Source organism: Salmo trutta, chromosome 4 (assembly GCF_901001165.1).
Source record: "Salmo trutta chromosome 4, fSalTru1.1, whole genome shotgun sequence".
In the NCBI taxonomy this organism is placed as follows: domain Eukaryota; kingdom Metazoa; phylum Chordata; class Actinopteri; order Salmoniformes; family Salmonidae; genus Salmo; species Salmo trutta.
In genome coordinates, this window is record NC_042960.1 from 52,332,366 (window position 1) to 52,360,156 (window position 27,791).

The following is a 27,791-nucleotide window of genomic DNA, read 5'->3' on the forward strand; positions in this document are numbered from 1 at the left end:
TGTTGGATTTGCCCCGAACACAACGCTTTGTATTCAGGAAATAAAGTTAATTTCTTTGGCAGATTTTTTGCAGTTTTACTTCAGTGCTTTGTTGCAAACAGGATGCATGTTTTGGAATATTTGTATTCTGTACAGACTTCCTTTTCACTATCATTTAGGTTACTTTTGTGGAGTAACTACAATGTTGTTGATCGGTCTTCAGTTTTCTCCTATCACAGCCATTGAACTCTGTAACTGTTTTAAAGTCACCATTGACCTCATGGTGAAATCCCTGAGCGGTCTCTGTCACCTGGTTCGAATTCAGGCTCTATAACAACCGGCTGTGATTGGGAGTCCCATAGGGCAGCACACAACTGGCTCATTGTCGTGCGGGTTTGGCCCGGTGTAGGCCATCATCATTGTAAATAAGAATTTGTTCCTAACTGACTTGCATAGCTAAATAAAGGTTACAAAAAAAATGTATATAAAGGTTCATAGCCTACATATTTTCTCTCCAAGACATGTTGTTTTGTCTTTCTTTACTTGTGTTACATGATGGATGCATAATGCTGCTTTATAATTAATAGTTTTTATGCTCATAGGTTCTCACTGAAGAAACATTTCAATGAATTAATGATTTCAAGTCTGATAATAAAACATTTAAAAAAATGTATGCAACAGGATACGTTTGATATTAGACAGGTTTGATTTGTGAATGCAGAACTATCAATGTACATATAGCCTATGTAATAACGTGCTTCTTATTTGATAACAAAATAGCCTTGTAGTGGGATAAGAGACAAAAGCAAAACGCACAATCAGAGCACCACTATGCTTACGTCTACTTGAGACAGCCTACTTTTAAGCATGTATTAATCTTTTAAAGAGGAAAAGAAAAGCCTCGTAGGAATATTTCCCACTATGTTGCTCCTGTGACACACTGCCACACTTTCCCACGCAAGTGAAAGCCCGATCCTCCTTAAGCGCGCGGAAGGGGACGCGCGCTGTTTCGCGGGGAAAAGGCAGGACAGTCGAGCAAGATCATGTGAGAGTCCACGCGCCGAAAGAAGGTTACAGCAGCGAGCGATAAGAGACAGTGAGCACCAGTACAGGAACGAGGTGGGAAGACCAGGAGTTCGACACAATATTTCATTGTGAACAGTCACGGGAAGAATACTTGTGCTACACGGAGTAAAAACGTTAACAAACTTAAACTTTTCGTTTGATATTTGGTTTGTTTCAAATACCAGCTATTAGAAAACATATTAGGATTTGTTGTTTTTACTTTCAACAGCTCCTTTTCGGAGCGAAAAAGCGTATATCGTCATCCTATTCCTTCGTTTTATTTTCTTTACGTTGAGTTTTGCGACTCAAATATACAGCAAGAATATGAGAGGTACGTTTACATTTATTCTAATAATTACAAACATATATACATATATGCTATACGTCTGTGTTTTGCTCATTAAAGTGACAGTTTTGTATGGGAGTAATGTAAACTGTGATAGACGCATTACTTTGAAATAGTCTACTGAACTGTCAGACCGAAGTGCATGTGTTGAAACTGGGCGCGCTTGGGAATGAACGACGACATAGATCTCAGATAAGTTTAAACTGTTTGGCCATGAGATATGACAAATAATCAAGTAGCCCACTCTATGTGCTTCGTCAGGAAATTTTACAAAGTTAATTTCGAATAATAAAAACACTGCACTTTTAAATCTGCACATTTAAAAAGTACATCAAACTCAAGTAAAAATGGCCCATAGGCTATTAGTGTGCAGATGAATGTAGATGGTGATTTGTTTGTCTTTGCCAGCAATTGGCAGCAAGCATTTTTGGTTATGTAAGAAAAGGGAGGTGGGAGAGTGATTGAAAGACTCATGAAAAACATTATATAATCGTGTAATATATTTCTTATTAGGCCTACATATTATCTTTGTTCAGCTCTGTTTGCCATTCTGGACGTAGGTAGGTTGTATTTGCATTAGTACTGTTGGCCATAATTAACTTGATCATATAAAATATATGTATTAATATTATATACAAATATTTTTCCCCAACTCCACAAAACCTGAGAGTGCTGATTTCGTTTCATTCCTACTCGTGGTGCGTGGGCGGGTGTTGTTGTTGTTTTCTGCATCCAGTCATGGCGGACTGTGTGAGGTAGAGTCCGCTGTTCCATTGACCTAGTTCTGTCATTGAGGATTACACAGCGTTCAGAGAGGGTGGGTGGGTGGGGAGGCATGGCTTCTGAGGGTTCTCGTAATTTCCAAGGCAACAATTAACATTTGCCTATTATTACTTAAATCTGAGGACATTATCAGTGAAAAAAAGAACCAGTGGTTACTAGGGGATGGCAGAGCAGAGGTTTCATGGCATGTGCAAACCCATGTGGTTGACTGTCAAAAACAGAGCCTTTTGTGGTGTACAAGCAACCTCCTTTACCTACAAGGCATATTAAACCATTTATTGTAGGCCAGTTATTATTTGGTAGGCAATTATTTTGCATCATATGGCAAATCATTTATTTACAAAAGCCAAAAGACCACATGTTGGTCTTTCATACTTTACCAGACAGCTGACTGTAATGTTTGATTTTTTTCTGCAAATAATTGTAATCCTTCATTGTAAATAAGAATTTGTTCTTAACTGACTTGCCTAGTTAAATAAAGGTTAAATTAAAAAAATCATCTAATATCTTTTATCCAAAATATTCATCCGAATGTTACATTTATTATGCAATTTCTATGCGGAGTCGCAGCAGGATATGGGGACCAACAACCAGTAGCCTACATTCACCTCTCAGCAGGACACCTTAAGCCCTCACTCAGTTTCCATTGTGAGCTTAGCAACTTGATTACATTAACCAGAATCTATGTCACCCATTTGTTTTCAAGTACGGCTTGCATCAATATATAGTAGAATCGATTATATATATCCTGGCTGTCTTTCTCTTCGGTAATCCACACCTCTGTGACTATGGATGGACCCTCAGGTGCCAATGGCAGGGCTACTGTAAACTCAATGGCTTTAGCCACTGTAGCAATGACTTTTATGAAGTGCACTTCTCCTATAACGTGAGAAGAGAATTCTGTCTGCCACACTGTCTGAAGTGCTACAGCCATGTAGGGTATAGTTTTAGGTTATAGTTTTAGCAAGGGATCAAAGACAAAGTAGAGCAGTGATGGCAGCTCTCTGCTCCCAAGGGCACTGTTGATCAAGCTCAAAGTCACTATCTGTCAGGAGAGGTTCACAGTGGGGCTACAGTATGTGTGAAGGTGCCTCTCTCTGACAACTAACTGCTAACTTTCCACTCCCTGAGCTTTAACTCCCTGCCTAGGCTGGATGGTATCATCCTTTGATTCCCTATACAGTATGGAAAAACTCTGGGCCTGTCACGCCCTGACCATAGAGAGCCCTTGGTTCTCTATGGTGTAGTAGGTCAGGGCGTGACTAGGGGGTGTTCTAGTATGTCTATTTCTACGTTGGTGCTAATATGGTTCCCAATTAGAGGCAGCTGTTTATCGTTGCCTCTGATTGGGGATCATATTTAGGTAGCCATTTCCCCACCTGTGTTTTGTGGGATATTGTTTGTGTTTAGTTGCCTGTGTGCATGTCGTAACTTCAGGTTTCGTTGTTTCTTTATTGTTTTGTTTGTTTCACGGAGATTAAAAATATGTGGAACTATACTCACGCTGTGCCTTGGTCTGCTCATTACAACGATCGTGACAGGGCCCCAGATAAAGCCTATAGGCTACAATGAAAAACTGCTTACCCAAAGCACAGTCTATTTGTCTGGAAGCAGAGCCAAATAGACATGGATTTAAATATGTTGTGTGGAACTGTGGTTGTAGCACAACCCTAAATGTGTTCGAGTGGTGGGGATGAGCACCCCATACCATATGGTTTATTTTAGGACTGATATATAGCAGTGGAGTAAAATACATAAAGCGCAAAAAAGAAATTGATGTTTCATATGCCAAAAATAAAGCCACTAATGAAACAGAAAAGGTATAAGTCTTAGGAAACAAAAAACAGTACAATATTTATTAGAAACACAGTAACTAACATAGATTGTTACCTAATGTAACTAGGCTAGATCATTGGTGACTGATGGAGTTCTGCATTAGCATCGAATAGCCCCCGTGATATGCAACTTTTCAGGTAAGTTAGGAACCAATATACACAGGCAGTTAGGGAAGCTAAGGCTAGCTTTTTCAAACAGAAATTTTCATCCTGTAGTACAAACTCAAAAAAGTTCTGGGACACTGTAAAGTCCATGGAGAATAAGAGCACCTCCTCCCAACTGCTCACTGCTAGGAAACACTGTCACTACTGATAAATCCACAACAATTGAGAATTTCATCAGCATTTTTCTACAGCTGGCCATGCTTTCCACCTGGCTACCCTTACCCCGGTCAACAGCCCTGCGCTCCTCACAGCAACTCGCCCAAACCTCGCCCACTTCTCCTTCACCCAAATCCAGATAGCTGATGTTCTGAAAGAGCTGCAAAATCTGGACCATCTCTTTCTAATTTAATCTGCCGAGATTGTTGCAACCCCTATTACTAGCCTGTTCAACCTCTCTTTCGTATCGTCTGAGATTCCCATAGATTGGAAAGCTGCCGCGGTCATTCCCTCTTCAAAGGGGGAGACAATCTAGACCCAAACTGCTACAGACCTATATCTATACTACCCTGCCTTTCTAAGGTCTTTGAAAGCCAAGTTAACAAACAGATCACCGACCATTTCGAATCTCACCGTACCTTCTCCGCTATGCAATCTGGTTTCAGAGCTGGTCATGGGTGCACCTCAGCCACACTCAAGGTCCTAAATGATATCATAACCGCCATCGATAAGAGACATTACTGTGCAGCCGTATTCATCGACCTGGCTAAGGCTTTCGATTCTGTCAATCACAACATTCTTATTGGCAGACTCGACAACCTTGGTTTCTCAAATGATTGCCTTGCTTGGTTCGCCAACTACTTCTCCGATAGAGTTCAGTATGTCAAATTGGAGGGCCTGTTGTCCGGACCTCTGGCTGTCTCTATGGGGGTGCCACAGGGTTCAATTCTCGGGCCGACTTTCTTCTCTGTATACATCAATGATGTCGCTCTCTCTGGTGATTCTTTGATCCACCTCTACGCAGACGACACCTTTCTGTATACCTCTGGTCCTTCTTTGGACACTGTGTTAACTAACCTCCAGATGAGCTTCAATGCCATACAACTCTCCTTCCATGGCCTCCAACTGCTCTTAAATGCAAGTAAAACTAAATGCATGCTCTTCAACCGTTCGCTGCCTGCACCTGCCCGCCTGTCCAGTAGAGGTCGACCGATTATGATTTTTTTCAACGCCGATACCGATTATTGGAGGGTCAAAAACTCCGCTGCCGATTAATCAGCCGATTTAATTTAAAAAAAAAAATAATAATAATAATAATAATTTGTAATAATGACAATTACAACAATACTGAATGAACACTTATTTTAACTTAATATAATACATCAATAAAATCAATTTAGTCTCAAATAAATAATGAAACATGTTCAATTTGGTTTAAATAATGAAAAAACAAAGTGTTGGAGAAGAAAGTAAAAGTGCAATATGTGCCATGTAAAAAAGCTAACGTTTAAGTTCCTTGCTCAGAACATGAGAACATATGAAAGCTGGTGGTTCCTTTTAACCTCTTATGGCTAGGGGGCAGTATTTTCACGGCTGGATAAAAAACGTACCCGATTTAATCTGATTATTAGTCCTGCCCAGAAACTAGAATATGCATATAATTATTAGCTTTGGAGAGAAAACACTCCAAAGTTTCTAAAACTGTTTGAATGGTGTCTGTGAGTATAACAGAACTCCTATGGCAGGCAAAAACCTGAGATGGTTCTGTTCAGGAAGTACCCTGTATGACCATTTATTTGCTTTCTTTGACATCTCTTCCAAAAACTAAGGATCTCTGCTGTTACGTGACACTTCCCACGTCTCCAATGGAGTCTCAGAGCCCGCGAAAAACAGGAATGACGTAATTCAAAGCCCTGGCTGAAACAAAGGAGAGCAAAAGCTAAGTGGTCACTCAGTGGACTAAGCCTTACGCTCGCGACCCGCCCCGCCCCCGGCTTTCGGTTTTTCCCTCAGTATACAGACAGGCAGATTCCCGGTCGGAATATTATCGCTTTTCTACGAGATAAATTGCATAAAAATTGGTTTTAAACAGAGGTTGACATGCTTCGAAGTACGGTAATGGAATATTTAGAATTTTTTTGTCACATTCTGCGCCATGCTCGTGGCCGAGATTTAGCGTTGGGATAGTGTCTAGAACTCACGAACAAAACGTCGCTGTTTGGATATAACGATGGATTATTTGGGACCAAACCTACATTTGTTATTGAAGTAGAAGTCCTGGGACTGCATTCTGACAAAGAACAGGAAAGGTAAGAACATTTTTCTTATAGGAAATGTGATTTTGGTGAAGGCTAAACTGGTTGGGTGTCTAAATAGCTAGCCCGTGATGGCTGGGCTATGTACTTAGATTATTGCAAAATGTGCTTAATCCGAAAAGCTATTTTAAAATCGGACATATCGAGTGCATAGAGGAGTTCTGTATCTATAATTCTTAAAATAATTGTTATGCTTTTTGTGAACGTTTATCGTGAGTAATTTAGTAAAATCACCGGAAGTGTTCGGTGGGAATGCTAGTTCTGAACGTCACATGCTAATGTAAAAAGCTGGTTTTTGATATAAATATGAACTTGATTGAACAGACATGCATGTATTGTATAACATAATGTCCTAGGTGTGTCATCTGATGAAGATCATAAAAGGTTAGTGCTGCATTTAGCTGTGGTTTGGGTTTATGTGACATGATATGCTAGCTTGAAAAATGGGTGTCTGATTATTTCTGGCTGGGTACTCTGCTGACATAATCTAATGTTTTGCTTTCGCTGTAAAGCCTTTTTGAAATCGGACAGTGTGGTTAGATAAAGGAGAGTCTTGTCTTTAAATAGCTGTAAAATAGTCATATGTTTGAAAAGTGGAAGTTTTCGGATTTTAGAGGAGTTTGTATTTCGCGCCCCGCCCATCATTGGATATTGGAGCAGACGTTCCGCTAGCGTGTAGTTAACTAGTGATTATGTTAAGATTGATTGTTTTTTATAAGATACATTTAATGCTAGCTAGCAACTTACCTTGGCTTCTTGCTGCCCTCGCGTAACAGGTAGTCAGCCTGCCACGCAGTCTCCTCGTGGAGTGCAATGTAAGGCAGGTGGATAGAGCGTTGGACTAGTAACCGGAAGGTTGCAAAAACAAATCCCCGAGCTGACAATGTAAAAATCTGTTGTTCTGCCCCTGAACAAGGCAGTTAACCCACCGTTCCGAGGCCGTCATTGAAAATAAGAGTGTGTTCTTAACTGACTTGCCTAGTTAAAAAAAATGTAAATAAATAAATTAAAATTTAAAAATCTGCAAATCGGGGTCCAACAATACCGATTACAGATTGTTATGAAAACTTGAAATCGGCCCTAATTAATCGGCTATTCCGATTAATCGGTCGACCTCTACTGTCCAGCATCACTACTCTGGACGGTTCTGACTTAGAATATGTGGACAACTACAAACACCTAGGTGTCTGGTTAGACTGTAAACTCTCCTTCCAGACTCACATTAAACATCTCCAATCCAAAATGAAATCTAGAATTGGCTTCCTATTTCGCAACAAAGCATCCTTCACTCATGCTGCCAAACATACCCTCGTAAAACTTACCATCCTACCGATCCTCGACTTCGGCGATGTCATTTACAAAATAGCTTCCAACACTCTACTCAACAAATTGGAAACAGTCTATCACAGTGCCATCCGTTTTGTCACCAAAGCCCCATATACTACCCACCACTGCGACCTGTATGCTCTCGTTGGCTGGCCCTCGCTTCATACTCGTCGCCAAACCCACTGGCTCCAGGTCATCTACAAGTCTCTGCTAGGTAAAGCCCCGCCTTATCTCAGCTCACTGGTCACCATAGCAGCACCCACCCGTAGCACGCGCTCCAGCAGGTATATCTCACTGGTCACCCCCAAAGCTAATTCTTCCTTTGGCCGCCTCTCCTTCCAGTTCTCTGCTGCCAATGACTGGAACGAACTGCAAAAATCACTGAAGCTGGAGACTCATTTCTCCCTCACTAGCTTTAAGCACCAGCTGTCAGAGCAGCTCACAGATCACTGCACCTGTACATAGCTCATCTGTAAATAGCCCATCCAATCTACCTCATCCCCATACTGTATTTATTTATTTAACCTGCTCCTTTACACCCCAGTATCTCTACTTGCACATTCATCTTCTGCACACCCTACCATTCCAGTGTTTAATTGCTATATTGTAATTACTTCAACACCATGGCCTATTTACTGCCTTACCTCTCTTATCCTACCTCATTTGCGATTGCTGTTTCTAGATTTTTCTACTGTATTATTGATTGTATGTTTGTTTATTCCATGTGTAACTCTGTGTTGTTGGATGCGTCAAACTGCTTTGCTTTATCTTGGCCAGGTCGCAGTTGCACATGAGAACTTGTTCTCAACTAGCCTACCTGGTTAAATAAAGGTGAAATAAAATAAATATATATAAAAAAATTGCCACCATGCACTCCTGCCTTGGGGCCTCTCAGTCAACTCTCAGTCCACTCCTTTTACTCCTACAGAGGAATTACTCACTCCTCCTGTGCATATTTAAAGAGTGGGGCTCTGTATCAGCCATACCCTCTCACAGAGTACTTTGTGTCTGTAGGTCACACTGAAGTGGAGAGAGAGAGGGATAAGTTATCACTATCCACACAACTGTTTAGAAAACAGGTGCTAGCTAGGTACTGTAGTTGAAGGCCCCATCAGCAGCCCAGCCTAGAGAGAGGGTTATGTTTTAAGAACTAAATGTCCCCTTAACCCTGCAATAAAGCTCTAGGACAAGAGGACCATATTATATATACCTTAAAGCACCCTTATCGCATATGCAATTTAGGTTATACGCTCTGGCTGTAGCGTTTGTGCTAAAGTATATCGCTATGCAGTACTACTTCGAGGTTAAACATACAGTGTGTCAAGTAAATACAAAGTAGACGGTAAATAGGACCTTTGGACTCCCTGTGAGCTGTTTGGTTAGGTAAGATAAGATAAGAGAGAAAAGTCTCTGTGACTGCAGGCTTTACTGCTGGGACAGGCAAACTGGCTGACAGAGACAGCCAGTTTGCTTGTCCCAGGAGTAAAGCCTGCACCTTTCAAACCAAGACGTTTTGCCAGCAACGTTTTGCTGACTTATTGCTGGTGACAAAGCCTGTACTTTTATTTCCACCAACTGACCTAGTTAGCCCTAAGGTTCACCAAAGTATACGTTGTCTGGTCTTTGGTGTCCAAATGTAAATAGCATAGCCGGCAATACACTCCTAATCCCCCGTGACCAGTGAGTACATAAAACCAGGGGCTAGAACCGGATCATGGAACAGACCTGAAGTCTAGAAAATAACATCTTTCAAGGAACATAATCAGAACCCGGGAACTAAAGTGTTCTAAACTGTTCCGGAACAGAACCATTGTTTTAAAAGCATGGGAACCGGTTAATAACGTTATTTTACGTTACGGCCATTTTATTCCAGTCCCACAAAAAAACACAGCAAGCGCCTTTGCAAAGCCCTACCTCTGTCAATCAGAAACTTCTTCCAGTGTCAGCCTGCAAGCTGAACGTCTTTGCCAGTGTGTACCTGCTCCTCCCCCTCTGAAGCATAGCTGTAGCCTACTGAAGTTACAAGTATGATTCAGATGATAGAGAGAGATTTGTAATTAGAATGGATTCACTTTTTCACTGCTAGTTAGGGACACTATAGTTATCACATTTCACATTGGATTTATTAAAAGTAAGATGTTGTTTTTATTCTGGTGCCACTGTGCACACACAGCTAGCTTCTCTGGTCCAAAGTTAAGCCAACTGTGAATTTAAAAGACCTTCAAAGTTCCTCCATAGAAGCCGCTCCTCCGTAGGTATAATTCTGTGGGCCGAATTCAAATACCCCCATATCTACTGTAAAATTTGGTGGTGCATCTTCCATTTGAAAATCGTTGCTACTGTCTTGGGTGGCTATGTACCGCATTCAGCCAAACAGGTTGCACCAGTCTGTTGTTTACCCCTGCTAGACTCAACGTCCAGAAGAATCTAGCCCCCATAGCATGGGGGAGGAAAAGGTAGTTTTATTAAGACAGTATGCATATTTTTCCATTTTTTTTTGTGGGGGGGGGGGCATTCAGAGTTAAGTAGGAAATTGACGCCTTTGCAGCCTGCAACAAGTATGACAAACTGCTAACTTACTGTTGTGAATGTGAAGAAATGAAAGCAGTGCATTCTCTTCTGTCCTATCGGAGGAATTTAGAACTTGATGATGCTGCTTGCTGTCATGTCAGGTTACCATGACAATGGTCGAAACAACAGGGTCAAAGTTGAATTTCTCTTGCTCAGTTGTGAGTTGCCAGGCACCACACCCTGATAGGGTATTTTTCCCTCTTAATCATATAACAATCAACTTTTACCAGACTTTTTAAGACTTTTTTGTATTAACATGTTCTAGAAATATGTTGTAAAAGTATGCAAATTAGGCAATATCTCATTAAATATGCACATATTTGCATATCGCACAAAAAGTTTTGGGGGAACACTGGATGAAGTCAGCCTAAAGTTTCATTTTGTTAAGACACTCCAGGACCTGAGTTGTCCAGAGCAGATTTGGATAAATACATTTTTCATCTTTCTATCTGTAGAATACTAAAGACATTTTTGGTTAATTTTTCCAAAGAAAATGTTATCTAGAATAGCATTTTTACAACATATTAACAATTTTCTTTGGGCAAGTCTGGAGAATATATCTAAGGATAACCACAGAAAATTTGGTGAATGCAAATGCTTTTGAACCTGAGAAAAATACATTTGCATGTGGGAAGAGTTTGACTTTTGGGAAATAGCAGTTATAGACGAGTACACTTTATTTAGACTACCCAATGCCTATTTAGACCCAATCATCATCTCTTCAAAGTAAGTTACTGAATATAGTCCAGTTTGTAACATTCTCTATGAAATATGCTTTTAAATTATATGTAATGTAGTGAGCTTGCAATTATTGATGTATGTCCATTTTAAAGTGGTTAAAATTCATAATAAAGTTGATGACGGTAGTATGATAAACTAAATAAAAAATATACATTTTATTCAAGTTTTTGACATTTTTATGTTTACTCCTTGAAAATACTGATATTAATGGACGAAGATACCAACAAATCTTAAAATTGATAGGTACAGTTGAAGTCGGAAGTTTACATACAGCTTAGGCAAATACATTTAAACTCAGTTTTTCACAATTTCTGACATTTAATCCAAGTAAAAATTCCCTGTTTTAGGTCAGTTAGGATCACCACTTTACTTTAAGAATGTGAAATGTCAGAATAATAGTAGAGAGAAGGATTTATTTCAGCTTTTTATTTATTTCATCACATTCCCAGTGGGTCAGAAGGTTACATACACTCAATTAGTATTTGGTAGCGTTGCCTTTAAATTGTTTAACTTGGGTCAAACGTTTCGGGTAGCCTTCCACAAATTTCCCAAAATAATTTGGGTGAATTTTGGCCCATTCCTCCTGACAGAGCTGGTGTAACTGAGTCAGGTTTTTAGGCCTCCTTGCTCGCACACACTTTTTCAGTTCTGCCCACAAATTTTCTATGGTATTGAGGTCAGGGCTTTGTGATGGCCACTCCAATACCTTGACTTTGTTGTACTTAAGCCATTTTGCCACAACTTTAGAATTATGCTTGGGGTCATTGTCCATTTAGAAGACCCATTTGCGACCAAGCTTGAACTTCCTGCAGCAAAGCACCCCCACAACATGATGCTGCCACCCCCATGCTTCACGGTTGGGATGGTGTTCTTCAGCTTGCCAGCCTCCCTATTATTCCTCCAAACATAATGATGGTCATTATGGCCAAACAGTTCTATTTTCGTTTTATCAGACCAGAGGACATTTCTCCATAACGTATGATCTTCGTCCCCATGTGCAGTTGCAAACCGTAGTCTGGCTTTTTTATGGCGGTTTTGGAGCAGTGGCTTCTTCCTTGCGGAGCAGCCTTTCAGGTTATGTCGATATAGGACTCGTTTACTGTGGATATAGATACTTTTGTACTTCTTTCCTCCAGCATCTTCACAAGGTCCTTTGCTGTTGTTCTGCGATTGATTTGCACTTTTCACACCAAAGTACGTTCATCTCTAGGAGACAGAACATGTCTCCTTCCTGAGCGGGGTGACGGTTGCGTGGTCCCATGGTGTTTATACTTGCGCACTATTGTTTGTACAGATGAACGTGGTACATTCAGGCTTTTGGAAATTGCTCCCAAGGATGAACCTTGGGAGCTTGAAGGTAGGCCTGAAATACATCCACAGGTACACCTCCAATTGACTCAAATGATGTCAATTAGCCAATCAGAAGCTTCTAAAGCCATGACATCATTTTCTGGAATTTTCTAAGCTGTTAAAAGGCACAGTCAACTTAGTGTATGTATACTTCTGACCCACTGGAATTGTGATACAGTGAATTATAAGTGAAATAATCTGTCTATAAACAATTGTTGGAAAAATGACTTGTGTCATACATAAAGTAGACGTCCTAACCGACTTGCCAAAACTATAGTTTGTTAACAAGAAATTTGTGGAGTGGTTGAAAAACGAGTTTTAATGACTCCAACTGTCACGTCCTGACCATAGAAGCTTTTATTTTCCATGGTAGAGTAGGTCAGGGCATGACAGGGTTGTGTCTAGTTTAGATTTTCTATGTTGTCATGTTCTTGTTTCTGTATTTCTATGTTTTTTTGGGGGGCGATGATCTCCAATTAGAGGCAGTTGGTCATCGTTGTCTCTAATTGGAGATCATACTTAAGTAGTTGTTTTTCCCACCTGGGGTTGTGGGAGATTGTATTTTGAGTAAGTCTATGTTGCACCTCTTCGTCACGGTTTGTTGTTTTGTTTAGGAGTTTATTTGTATGTTTTGCATAGTTTCACAGTTTAAATAATATGTAGAACGAAACACACGCTGTGCCTTGGTCCCATTCTTCAGACAGCCGTGACACCAACCTAAGTGTATGTAAACTTCCGACTTCAACTGTACATGATAAAAATGTCATTTTTGTCAGCCTTAATGTCAGCCTTAAGCAATGGCTATATAAAAGTTGAATGCCCTGTTTGTAAGGGGGTCATATAAACATTGCCCCTTTTTTTACAGGCAACATATTGTAAATCCTATGTGAAAGAAGTCTGACAGTACCACTAACTGCTTCACTGCGCTAAAACATTTCCCACCTTCAATCACGATTGTCTGCATATTAAATAAAGCATGAACATTGTCAGCACTTTTTGAAGGAGTGTGAATTTGCTAGCTAGTATTGTCACAGGGGTCGTTGAAAGGAGACCAAGGCGCAGCGTGTAAAGTGCTCATTCTTTTTCTTTAATGAATACACCTCAACAAAAAACAACAAACGACCGATAACAGTCCCGTCAGGTACACAAGACTAAACGGAAACGACTACCCACAACCCCAAAGGAAAAACAGCTGCCTAAGTATGGCTTCCAGTCAGAGACAACGAAAGACACCTGCCTCTGATTGGAAACCATAACCGGCCGAACATGAAAACCAACACATAGAAAATGATAACTAGAACAAACCCACATAGAAACAGAAAACCCAAAATACCTACAAAACAAACCCCCCGCCATGCCCTGACCACTCTACTATGGCAAATGACCTCTTTCACTGGTCAGGACGTGACAGGTATTGTACGTTATTATCGCCAGTGCTATGTCCAGAATATTTTGAATGGGGTGGCCAAGGTGGGGCACAGACCCTGTTTAGGGGGATTTTTTCAATATAATAACTGTGCATACGCAACATTTTTTTATAGGCTTTATAGTTGACATTTCATTTAACTGTAAAAATGTATTACCTTTTAATGTGTCATGAACACATCCAGTCATGATGTTTTCATCTGATTGTCAAACAAATCACTTCAAAAAGTAGGTTAAGTAGGTTACCTGCGCACGTGGAATGGAAAGGGACATCTATTACAACCACCATAAGTGTAATGACATTCAGCCTAGTTCATGTTTCAAGTTTTATTAGTCATATGTACTGGATACACATGGTATACACTCTCCAATGAAATGCTTACATGCAGGTTCCTTCTTGACAATGCAGCAACAATAAGAAATAATAAAAGATAAGAATATGAACATAAAGTAAATGGCTCAGTAGAATAGAATAAACATTTTAGCATAAGTATGATAGACACGTGTTTTGGGCAAGTGTTTAAATTGTGCAGTATTTAGCAATCATAATTTTTCTACAATGTGGCGTGTATTCATGGATACCAAGGGAAGCCAGGCTTCCCCCAAAATGTTAACAATAAAAAAAGAAACAAACTTATAAAAAATGTCAAGTTCGTGTCTATCCGTGTTTCAGAATTTCTCTTCAATTCCCAAGAGGCTGAATCTATTTCACCAGAGAAAGCATCCGAGCGTGTTACGACTTCCGCCGAAGTTGGTCCCTCTCCTTGTTCGTTCGGCGGTCAAAGTCACCGACCTTCTAGCCATCGCTGATCCTCTTTTCATTTTCCTTTGCTTTTGTCTTGTCTTGTATCACACCTGTTTCCAATCCCATTCATTACATGTTGTGTATTTAACCCTCTGTTACCCCTCATTGTCCTTGTCGGTGATTTTGGTTTGTAAGCTTTGTGCAAGTTATGTTCTGGTGTGCGACGGGTTTTGTACCCATTTGTATTATTTTGTATATTTTTGGTTTTCGGAGTTTCGAGCACTTATTAAACTGCTCCGTTTTATACCAAGTTCGATCTCCTGCGCCTGACTTCCCTGCCACCAGCACGCACCCTTACAGAGCGAGGCAAACAGGACCCCTCTGTCTTAGTATCTGTAGCCCATGTATATGATGCTGTCTGGCCCAAAATAATATGACATGTCATACTACTTTATTCAGACAGCATCAGATACATGGGCTACACATACTAAAACAGAGGAGCGCAGTTTTGCTCGCTCCGATTCTTTCTCCAGTGAGATTAATGAGTCTTACTGTAGGTGCGCGTCTTGATCGAAATAATCAATATATTCATAGACGACCTATCAGATTTCAGAATTTCTAGGTGTGGGCAATCAGATTTCAGGGGAGGCTGTGGCCACCCCTTGGACTCGCCACTGAGTATCGCCGTGCTTGTTTTGAATTAGAGTATCGCCGTGCTTGGTTTGAATTAGAGTATCACCGTGCTTGTTTTGAATTAGAGTATCGCCGTGCTTGGTTTGAATTAGAGTATCACCGTGCTTGTTTTGAATTAGAGTATCACCGTGCTTGGTTTGAATTAGAGTATCGCCGTGCTTGGTTTGAATTAGAGTATCACCGTGCTTGTTTTGAATTAGAGTATCACCGTGCTTGTTTTGAATTAGAGTATCGCCGTGCTTGGTTTGAATTAGAGTATCACCGTGCTTGTTTTGAATTAGAGTATCACCGTGCTTGGTTTGAATTAGAGTATCGCCGTGCTTGGTTTGAATTAGAGTATCGCCGTGCTTGGTTTGAATTAGAGTATCGCCGTGCTTGGTTTGAATTAGAGTATCGCCGTGCTTGGTTTGAATTGTAGTATCACCGTGCTTGGTTTGAATTAGAGTATCGCCGTGCTTGGTTTGAATTAGAGTATCGCCGTGCTTGGTTTGAATTGGAGTATCACCGTGCTTGGTTTGAATTGGAGTATCGCCGTGCTTGGTTTGAATTAGAGTATCGCCGTGCTTGGTTTGAATTAGAGTATCGCCGTGCTTGGTTTGAATTAGAGTATCGCCGTGCTTGGTTTGAATTAGAGTATCGCCGTGCTTGGTTTGAATTAGTATCGCCGTGCTTGTTTTGAATTAGAGTATCGCCGTGCTTGTTTTGAATTAGAGTATCGCCGTGCTTGTTTTGAATTAGAGTATCGCCGTGCTTGGTTTGAATTAGAATATCGCCGTGCTTGGTTTGAATTAGAGTATCGCCGTGCTTTGTTTGAATTAGAGTATCGCCGTGCTTGGTTTGAATTAGAGTATCGCCGTGCTTGGTTTGAATTAGAGTATCGCCGTGCTTGTTTTGAATTACAGTATCGCCGTGCTTGTTTTGAATTACAGTATCGCCGTGCTTGTTTTGAATTAGAGTATCGCCGTGCTTGGTTTGAATTAGAGTATCGCCGTGCTTGGTTTGAATTAGAGTATCGCCGTGCTTGGTTTGAATTAGAGTATCGCCGTGCTTGGTTTGAATTGGAGTATCGCCGTGCTTGGTTTGAATTAGAGTATCGCCGTGCTTGGTTTGAATTAGAGTATCGCCGTGCTTGGTTTGAATTGGAGTATCACCGTGCTTGGTTTGAATTGGAGTATCGCCGTGCTTGGTTTGAATTAGAGTATCGCCGTGCTTGGTTTGAATTAGAGTATCGCCGTGCTTGGTTTGAATTAGAGTATCGCCGTGCTTGGTTTGAATTAGAGTATCGCCGTGCTTGTTTTGAATTAGTATCGCCGTGCTTGTTTTGAATTAGAGTATCGCCGTGCTTGTTTTGAATTAGAGTATCGCCGTGCTTGTTTTGAATTAGAGTATCGCCGTGCTTGTTTTGAATTAGAATATCGCCGTGCTTGGTTTGAATTAGAGTATCGCCGTGCTTTGTTTGAATTAGAGTATCGCCGTGCTTGGTTTGAATTAGAGTATCGCCGTGCTTGGTTTGAATTAGAGTATCGCCGTGCTTGGTTTGAATTAGAGTATCGCCGTGCTTGTTTTGAATTAGAGTATCGCCGTGCTTGTTTTGAATTAGAGTATCGCCGTGCTTGGTTTGAATTAGAGTATCGCCGTGTTTGGTTTGAATTAGATTATACATGAAGAGTTATTTGATAATAATTTGTTCAACAACAATTTCACAACACTCCTCTCCCACTTAGTAAAAGGCTATTGCAACATCAGTAGCCTCCCTTAATATGAATATGTTTTAAACTGGTTCCTCTATATGTAGCCTATATCATCTTATCTTACTCATATTGGTTACACTTTATTTTCCTGCCCACTAATTACCTAGTATTTACCATGGTGCAACGGCTATTACATAGTTATTACTTGTTGTTTTCCATGAGATAAGTCTTCCTAGAGAGAGTTAATTTATGAGAGTAAAAGACAAAGTCCTTTGCTTAAACTTGTTGGCAGAGCAAGACTTCAGGTCAAACGTCCCTGACCCACTAACCAAACCAGAAAAGTAAGGCTACGAGAACTCGTCATTCTTGAAACAATGTCCAGGAACTTTGCTGACATTCTGCACTGCTCCATAGTGCTACATACTGCATGGTACTTTGCACTTTAAATGCCATATTCTTTCACGTGATTCAAATGCCCTGAAATGAATTAGAGTTGTGTAAAAAGGGTTCAGGTGTTGAAGCCATGACCCATTATGTAACTGTGACTTGTCCAGACAGCCCATAACACTCCTGCAGGACTCTGGTTATGCTAGGGGTAGAACACGTTTTATGAACTGCTCCGAGACAGCTGAAACTGCACTCAAATACCTGACATGTTTCCACAAGTTGAGCACCAGTGTAAGTTACAATCAGAGCCCCTTCAGAATATACTGCAGATATGTTTAAAATACTCTCACACTCCCTGGTGTTACATAAGTGGAACATGGATGTCGATACACCTGTATTTACTCTACAGATTCTAAAGTGATAATCAATCTTTCACTAATCAAACATGGACAGTTTTTTTTAGCCTGTGAACATTTCCATTCCCCTGTCAGTGATTGATTCAGATTTGGTTCCACCTTAAAACAGGAAAGAAAGAAATCAGATTAATTGCCAGGGATGCCAACCAAAGCGCCTCCCCCTTGCTGAATTGGAAAGTGTGTCAGTAGAACAGCTCCTCCTCTCTCATAGCCTGACTGTTCCACGCAGCTGAGCAGCATGTCAGTTAACATATCAGAGACAAAGCTATGCTCCCGGGAACCTATGGGAGCGATAAGAGAGGGAAGGGGTAGGCTCGTCACGGCGTTGCTAGGGTCACCTCCCCTGAATGAGTGTGTTCGTGAAACTCGGCCAGACGGCAGTTATATAACAGGGAGAGGGTGGGGGCCAGGGGCGCTAGATAGGGTAGAGGGAGAGTGCAGAGAGAGAGAGAGAGAGGTTTTTTTCCACTGCCTTTATATATTTATTTCCCTATTTGCTTTTTGTAGGTCAGTAGGAATTCTATCTGGGAAGCCACTCAAATATCTCACATTATGCAAAAGACTCCCACTCACAAAGCAGTAGTAGTTGAGCATTCTCCCTTCCTATCTATGAAGCTGAGATTTCAACTTTATAGTGTAGTAATTTGCTTTGCTCCCCGTGTGTGACGCACTTACTGTATCTAGCCACAGGCTCACTCGGGTGATTGGTTGGGCTGGTAAAGGGCCGTTAATGCAGTTGCTACCTGCAAAGTAAATGTTACCTAACGCCTTGCGTCACTGTAATACAAAATAGTTTAGAACAAAATAATTTAACACACCCAGCAGTCAAAGCGAACACAGAAAAACAACCACTTGTTTTTTGAGAGTAGCCATTTTATCTTGTGTAGCAGAAGAGGCTCTCCTGAAGCGGGGGCTTTTGTTAACCTCCTATCATTTAATTCACCCTGGAGGAGGAACAGTGAAACTTTATTACCCCAGGCCCAGTAAATGTAATTAACCTGCTACTCTGGTATGATGAAAATAATAGCCTGTTCCAGGGAGAGAGGGCTCAGGGCTGTGCACACACTGTTGCACATACTGTTAAACGCTCTGTTTATATGAATCAATTCTGTATTCGTATCACCAGTATGGAGTTTTTTTCCTGCAAAATGCTGCAAATTGGCTTTTGACTCAACCACCAGTGCCAGTCGGTATTAGATAGAACGTCACGTCCCCGCACGTTTGTGGGGAAAAGAACCTGTGGTTTACCCCATTGTCTCACAGCAAAAACGTAACCTTTTTAAAATGCAATTTTCTGGTTGTTTGTTTGTTTTAGTCAATTACAAAACTACATTTAAGAAAAGTACATGTCTAAAGGATACTTTTCAACATTGCCTGCTACTGCCCAAGCGTTCTCACTACTTAGAAGAACATCATATTGTAGGGCTTCCCCTCATGCCCCTTTTCATGACAGTGCTAGAACATTAAGCTAGCCAAGACTAACAACACAAACAAATGGACTATACAGCTACAAGTAGTGAGTGGAGATACAAACAGACTATTCTAAACAAGTTAAATGTCTTACCTGTGATGTACCAGTCAAAAGTTTGGACACACCTACTCATTTTATTTGTACTATTTTCTACATTTTAGAATAGTAGTGAAGACATCAAAACTATGAAATAACACATATGGAATCATGTAGTAACCAATATTTGAGATTCTTCAAAGTAGTAGCCTACTCCCCACATTTCCCACTCTCCCACGCCAAATAGCCTGAAGCCACAGGACTCATCTCGCAGGCTCTATTTCTCTATGTGGGAACATTGCGAACCATAGATCAGGATTTTCTGGCTGGTTACATGTACATTAAACAACACAGCAGTTTTTCTGCATGTAATTCATATATAACAAAAAAATTGACGATGAAGTTGGCTCTTTTACAATGGGAGTCAATGGGAAAGAATGTTTGTTTTCCCCAATTTGTGGGTGTTGTCAAGGGAAATTCCTTCGTATGATGTGGATACCGACTCGGAGAATAGTGTTTCTGTTGAGTTCAAAATCAGGGCAGTTGGGAGTAAAGATTGAGCAGATGTTTCTATCCCTTCTTATTTGATAGGGTAGGTATATCTACACCTGTCTTGCACTTTCTCAGACAGTTCTGGCACAGTTCCTACGGACCATATCATGAAGAGATCAAAACCCAAGTCACCATCAAGTTATATTTTATTATCTAGTCTAGTGAGTCTTAAGTGTTAAGTATGCAATGTACTAAATGTTCCTCCTCTCTCTCTACTTCCAGCACAAATTGAAGTAATACCCTGCAAGATCTGTGGGGACAAGTCATCAGGGATCCACTATGGTGTAATCACCTGCGAAGGCTGCAAGGTGAGCTACCTCTATCTCAGAGATATACTTACTCCAAGTGTTCTATTTTAGTTCTGCATACTGTCATCCCTCTAGAATACCCACAGCAAATTCAATCAATATAGACTATTTATATATTGTATGCCCTTGCCCAGTGCCCATCCATCCCTGCACCTGTATTCATGGTCAAATAGCTCAAGCTTATGTGTCCTGTTTCACACTTGTACACGTGTGTAACCTGTACAAGTGTGGAACCTGTATAAGTGTTTGGTATGAAATGGAAATGTGTTTTTTTGCAATTCCCACTCCCCCTGAGAGTGGGATCACGGCCAGGGATCAGCCATTATTGACGGCAACCCTGGGGCAATTATGTTTAAGTGCCTTGCTCAAGGGCAGAGCGACAGATTTTTCACCTAGTCGTCTCGTGGATTCGAACTAGCAACCTTTCGGTTACTGGCCAAACGCTCTAACCGCTTGGTTACCTGCCTCCCTGATGGTGTTTGTGCTTGTGTGTGTGTTTGCAGGGCTTCTTCCGACGCAGCCAGCAGAACAATGCTATATACTCCTGTTCCCGGCAGAGGAACTGTCTGATTGACCGCACCAATCGGAATCGCTGCCAACACTGCCGGCTGCAGAAGTGCCTGGCCCTAGGCATGAGCCGTGATGGTGAGTGTGAAACACACACACACACACACACACACACACACACACACACACACACACACACACATAGCAAGGTCAGTCCAGAGGGGACCACTGTCTGTCGCTTCACCGGACGCTAGAGCTCTCTGGGTCTTATTGAAAGGCCAAATGTGGAGTTGTGTTACACTGTGTAAAATCACTCCTGGAATCATGCCTGAGCAACAGCAGTGATGCAATGAAATTCAATTATCAGTGGATTTTCTTCTATATTTGCAATTGTTCAAGTTCCATATTGGCTCCATATGGACTTACTGTATGAGCTCATAATTCATTCCCTGATTATTTACTAACTCTATCTCCTTTCCTGGTACAGCGGTGAAGTTTGGCCGCATGTCCAAAAAGCAGAGAGACAGCCTGTATGCTGAGGTCCAGAAACACCAGGCGTCCCAGGAGTTAACTGCTGCCCATGAGGAGGGAGGCGAGGTCGGAGGTCACAGCCGTGCATACAGCAGAGGCTCCAGTGCCGCCCTCAGCGACCTTGATGACATCACCCTGCCAGACGGCCTGCTGTGTGACCTGCCCCTGACACCAGAGGGCGCCGAAAGAGAGTACTGCAATCTGGAAATGATGGGGGGAAGCGGGGGTAGCAGCTCCTCCTCTCAAAGCTCGCCCGAACAGAACGGACTGGACTTCGGAGACAGCAACCACCACATCAAGCACGAGTACCAGCTGCTGCACGAGTCCGGCCTGTTCACACACGCGCTGCTCAACCCTCTACCCGAGGGATTCTCCATGCTCGAGATCGGTAAGTGGAACAGTCACTCTATCACCATCTGCTGTATGTCACTATAACTAACACTAGATCATTTTTTCATTGAGTGTGGTTGACAGCTAAACCATACATGTCTTGTCCATTTCCAGAACGTATAACTGCTAGTGTGGTAAAGTCTCACATAGAGACCAGTCAGCATGGCAGTGAGGAGTTGAAGAGGCTTGTCTGGTCCCTGTACACCCCTGAGGAGACACGCAGCTTCCAGAGCAAGGTAAACATCAATGTCCTGTATCAAGATTAACTCAGTGACCTGTGACCTATTTACTCTTACACCACTATGTGCTATTCCCAATGTTATATCTAACATGGGCATCCCTTTGTTCTCTCTTTCAGTCTGCGGAGGTCATGTGGCAGCAGTGTGCAATCCACCTCACCAATGCCATCCAGTACGTGGTGGAGTTTGCCAAGCGTATCACTGGATTCTTGGATCTCTGTCAGAACGACCAGGTCATTCTTCTCAAAGCAGGTCAGTACCTATTGTTAGGACATAAGATGAGTGCATTTCACAACTCTATTCCATGGCCTCATACACCAGCTTTCTCTGACCTCAAAGCATACAGTGGGGTCTGATATTATTCACACCCTTGATAAAGATGAGTCAAAATTATTGTATAAAATAAATCATTAAAATACTGAGCTATATTGTATGCAAAAAACATTGGGGAAATTATATTATTTTATACTTATACAATTTCTCAGAGAAAGAGATTTTGTTAAACAAGTAACCATTATTTTTCTCAAAAAGGTAGTGGTCAAAATGATTGACATCCCTGATTTCACCTTACGAGAATAACGTCCCTGAGCCTTTTTCTAAAATGTTTTATGAGTTGGAGAACGCATTGGGAGAGATCTTAGACCATTCCTCCATACAGAATCCTTCCAGATCCTTGATATTCTTTGTCTGTGTTTATGGACTGCCCTCTTCAATATAAACCACAGGTTTTCAATGGGTTCAAGTTCAGAGACTGAGATGGCCATTGCAACATGTCGATTTTGTGGCCAATCAACTATTTCTGTGTGGATATTGATGTGTGTGAAATGGTTAATTGGCCACAAAAATCTACATTTTGCAATGGCCATCTCAGTCTCCGGACTTGAAACCAATTGAAAACCTGTGGTTTGAATTGGACTCCAGGTTAGCTGACTCCTGATTCCAATTGGCTTTTGGAGAAGTCATTCATCTAGGGGTTCACATACTTTTTCCAACCTACACTGTAAATGTTTAAATTATGTATTCAATATAAACAAGAAAAATACAATCATTTGTCTGTTATTAGTTTAAGCAGACTGTGTTTGTCTATTGTTGTGATTAGATGAAGATCAGATCAAATTTTATGACCAATTTATGCAGAAATCCAGGTAATTCCAAAGGGTTCACATACTTTTTCTTCCCACTGTATTTTATACAGTCATTTTTGCTAATCTTTATCAAGGGTGTGAATAATTTCGAAGCCCACTGTAGTTCCTGTTCAGACAACCTGAGCATGTAGGCATTAACTGCATGTCCATGTTTCAGTACTACAGCATTCATACACAATAGTATATTTGACAAACGTGTGTCTGCAGACAAACAAACTTCACCACTTAGGACTACATTTTAGAATATATAATCAATTTAACCGAATGTGGCAACATCTGTTTCCAACGATGTTCAAGAAAAAAGTTATTATTCTAAGGATGGCTCTTCTTGTTTTTCTTCTCGCCCACCTTCCCTTTTATGTGCTGTTTGTTCATCATCTTTGTTTGAATTGTAACAAATTGTATTGTAAAAATTATTTTATTTATAATTGATTGAAATACATTTGATGTTGTGATATGAAATGGATGTATTCTATTGACTGACAACATGGAATTCATGTTTTATTTCATATTGTTTGTGTGTACGTGTTGGAGCATCCTTTGTCTCCCTTTTCCTCTTCCTCTCCATCTTTACGGTCTCTTTACGGTCTCCTTTTCAGGATGTCTGGATGTGCTTCTGATTCGCATGTGTCGCGCCTACAACCCCATCAACAACACTATTCTGTTTGATAGCAAATTTGCTAGCGCACAGACCTTCAAAGCTCTTGGTGAGTCCCCTCTTTATGAAACCAAAGAATTAATATTCCATCAGAGTATATTCACACACAAAAAAAGTCTATAAATATATTCACCCACCCACATAGTCGAAAAATTCTAGGTCAACCTTTTTTTTAGCTTACTTAAAAAAAAATTTAAAAAAAAGGGAACCAAGTCAGCCGTTTCTGTTTTGAAGACACATGTTTTTCCCCCCTCTTTCCTCGAAGGTTGTGATGACCTTGTGGGTGCTGTGTTTGACCTGGCCAAGAGCCTGAGTCGTATGCAGCTCTCTGAAGAGGAGATGGCTCTGTTCAGTGCTTCTGTTCTCCTGTCACCAGGTAATCCTCTCACACTGTCTCCCGTTGACTGGGGTGATGTCTCAGCTCTGAAACAGACACTAAGTAATATGTAAGAAGGAAAACCAGCAGAGACTGACTGTGGTTGTTGCTCTCTTTTTCCTCCAGACCGACCATGGTTGACAGACAGGCAACAGGTACAGAAGCTTCAAGAGAAAGTATATCTGGCTCTGCAACATTGTCTACACAGAGGTGGCTCATCAGAGGAGAAACTGGCAAAGGTACATATTGGCAGACGATGATATATTCCTTTATTCCTAAAACAGGCTGTTAAAGGATTTGGGGTGAAATGTGAAAGATACAAATTTTCTGTCTCGCTTTTTCCTTTCTCTGTGTCTCTTCTTCTACCTCTAAGATGGTGTCCAAGCTTCCCATGATGAAGTCCATCTGCAATCTCCACATTGACAAGCTCGAGTTTTTCCGTCTGCTCCACCCGGAGACTGCATACAATTTCCCTCCTCTGTACCGTGAGGTGTTCAGCAGTGAAATCATCTTCCCAGACTCCACAATGGACTAAAAATCTGTTTAGATATGAAAGTGATTCATATAGAGACAAAAAGATGTAGGGAACGAGAGGTAGGGAGAGGAATGTGGCAACAGCGAAGTAACCAGCAGCTCTGTGACAACCCTGCACGCTACACTTTAGGACACACTACTCTCACCTCAGACCTCCAACCTATGGAGTTGCTTGGACTGTAAGCAAGTCCAGGCTACAAAATTCAACACTAGGTGCTGGGTACTATATGCATGCTGCCTATTTTGGGGGGAGTAAAACGGTTCTGAGAATGTATTTTTTTGTAATCTCAGATAGTTTTTCTAAGAGAGCTTGAGCTCTCCCTTAAGCTGAAGTCCTCTGTAAAACCAGTTTGACTTATTTTCCAGTTCTCAGTGTAAGTCCTTGTAAGATAATCTTGAATGTACCCCACAGACATGCAGCACAGCCCAAGGCATGAGACTGAATGTACTATACAATCCTGCCCCATTGGAGGAGATGCTGTGTAGTCTCTTTTTTATCTTATTGCAGTTTTACAGCTAAAAATTTGGTAGTGCCCATACTTTGCAGTTTTGTATGCTATGAACAAACTGTTTAAAGGGACCAAGATCAAATGGATAAGTGGGCACATTTTTTTGCATGCAAGACATGGACGATGCAACTTTTACCATGCATGCAGACTTGCACACACAGCACTAAGACAAAGCACTTATGCTGACCTATACATGTATTTTTACAGGCACACATTCAGACACTGATATTTTTCAGCTCGACTTAAATTTTTTAGGTGCAATCAAAGACCTCAGTCCCACTACATTTTCCCTTGCAAATGCCACTTAGAGAGAGAGCAAGAGAGAAGAATCACATAAGTATTTTTTAAGTATTTTTAAATGTTCTTTATCTATACACTTATATTTACTCATGTAAAAATAAAATTAGACAGGGATTTAAATATATATATATATATATATTGGGAGAGAGGGAGAGATGTATAATACGTAAAAATTATTCAGGTTGTTATTGTAAAAGAGAATGTGTTATCAATGACTCACCTGGTTAAATAAAGGCAAATAAATAAATTGATTCGCCAGGACAGCATCTTTCAAAGTATTTCTGGTCATATTCCGGGGTACTGGGATGGAAAATTATTAGATGAATAGCACTTACCGACAACGAGCCCTCCCTCACCCAATCTGGACCCTTTTCTTGTGCTACAAATAATCTCAGGGTTCCAGCTCAGAGACTGACGATTGTCCTCCTGAAACTGACAGAAGTGGGACATCCTCCTGCCTCAGACAGGCAGAACTAAAGCAACTGAGGTAGAGAGTTCCCCAGGAGATGAAGGATCTTTCCCATCCCTCAAACCAGGGGTCTGTAGGTCCAATACAAGACTTTGTTCAAGAGGGAAAGGAAGCAGATGATAAGAAGAAAACAAATAGGTGGTGAAAACACTTTCCAGTGCTCCCACCTGGGCACCAACAACAATTTGGAAGGGGTGTTTAGAGTTTGACCTTTGACCAGTATGGGGAAGGTGGGGACTCATGCTCCCCCTGTATGTTTTTAGGCAGTCTACTGTTTCAGACTGAACTGAAAGTGTGAAGATTTGTTAATGATGCCTTCTCTCCCTAACCCTCCCCTGTCTACCTCACCCTCTCAAAAAACACTCACGGCATAATGAAGGGTTAACAAAGCCATCAGCTACCCCCCAGAGTTAGGGATTTCAACATTTAGATTATAGAGTATTTGAGATGTCATAATTTATAATACAATTTGAAGGATGATGATATATGTACAAAAATATGTATTTTATGTTTATATATTTTTCCACACTGTTTATTTGGGAGCATTAAATCTGCCCCTCTGTCTTCAATGAGAGCGCAGATTTTTATTAATCTATACCAGGAAGTCAAAGGTAGATTAACATCTCTTTTTAGGGAGAGGGACATTGGGTGTGGCAGGATATTACTTTTGAACTATTCCTAAAGGGGCTTTTGGGATTCCAAAAAACTCTCAACACCCTCAGTACAAAGCTTGTACATAGACAAGCTGCAGTGTGAAAGGTTTGGTCAGAGCAGAATACTTGTATTACTTTTACCACAATAAGAGAGAATCACTTACTGGCCTTGAATATTTTCTGTCCAATTATATTTCAATAATCATATGTTTCACTTTGCAATGCTGGAACAGTGTGGTTCTTCATGTATTTATAAAGGTAGTTGGTATTTAGGGGGATACACTTTTCTGGGAGCTTACAACCGTGTCATATTGGGACTGTGCAATAATGTCTTTCCCGATTTCAGTTAGGAAGGACTAAACAGCCCTGGTTAGATGTCTCAGTAGACTTCATAAGCACTCCAGCCTGAGGTTTTTAATTCTCTCAACATAACAACACCCAACTTTTACACAGAACTAGTTTAACTGACTTGAGTTTATGGTTCGATAGGCAGAGGAGATTCTATTAAGTGAAATGTTTTGTAAGTGTTTAGTACTTAGATGGTTATGTATTTGCACACCTAAAACTGCTTTTTCTTTCTTTTAAGGCAGTTCGCAAGTTGTGCAGTTAAATTTCCTCTCAGTCACTCAGGGAGATAGCTGGGCTCTCTGTTCCAGTGTTTTCGTCAGTTAGCCTAGTCCGACACCTTGCGCGGAATAGAAGACCTTAAAACCTTGATCACCGTGTACATGTTCTTGTGAATGTTGATCAAAGGTTTGATCCCAGTCTAATATCAATATTATTGCAGGACTTTTGAGCCTACATTTTTTAATAAATAGGATCTAAAATGTAATTACATTTAAAGATGGATTTTATCTATCTATGTATGCTGTGTTGGTTTTGTTGTGATCTTTTGTTTCTTAATTTCTATCGTTGTCTGTCATATATTTTTTCTCATCAGTTTAGTGTCCTCCTTTTTGTCTTAGAGTTGTTATTCTGTTTTTTCAATAATATCTCCCTAAAGGTTCCTCTCTTTTCATGATCCTTCTATTTATCATGTTTTCATTCTATTTTAAGATGATTATTGAAATCAATATGGATTTTTAAAATATATAATTTAGGATATATTATGAATATGAAGCCTAAGAATATTTTTTAACACATTTAAGAGTTATTGTTGTAGCTACAATGGAGACACTATGTGGATTTAAGAATGTAATAAAAGTCATTTTACAATAAGTTGATGTTGTTTGTGTGCTTACTCATGTACAGTATTTAAACTTCCTAACCATTGGAATTGGATGATCCACACCAGTTTATTAGTTTTACAGATAGGAATATCAATCATATGGAATAAAGATAGG

The 27,791-nt window shown here is 40.7% G+C and overlaps 1 protein-coding gene across 1 annotated transcript; it reads left to right on the plus strand.

The window, feature by feature from the left end:
* The first annotated feature begins 955 nt into the window (after positions 1-955).
* LOC115192578 (nuclear receptor ROR-beta-like) lies at positions 956-27,666 on the plus strand. The gene is made up of 10 exons (XM_029751242.1): positions 956-1,375; positions 20,052-20,137; positions 20,641-20,782; positions 21,132-21,563; positions 21,680-21,801; positions 21,924-22,056; positions 23,549-23,656; positions 23,873-23,983; positions 24,110-24,222; positions 24,357-27,666. The coding sequence occupies exons 1-10, from the start codon at positions 1,369-1,371 to the stop codon at positions 24,516-24,518; spliced, it is 1,416 nt and encodes a 471-aa protein (XP_029607102.1). The 5' UTR covers positions 956-1,368; the 3' UTR covers positions 24,519-27,666.
* The last annotated feature ends 125 nt before the right edge of the window (positions 27,667-27,791 follow it).

Bases quoted from the DNA above. Each gene is read 5' to 3' on its own strand.
- LOC115192578 (XM_029751242.1), top strand. The intron at 20,783-21,131 runs GTGAGTGTGAAA...TTCCTGGTACAG, and splicing joins CCTAGGCATGAGCCGTGATG to CGGTGAAGTTTGGCCGCATG. The intron at 21,564-21,679 runs GTAAGTGGAACA...GTCCATTTCCAG, and splicing joins ATTCTCCATGCTCGAGATCG to AACGTATAACTGCTAGTGTG.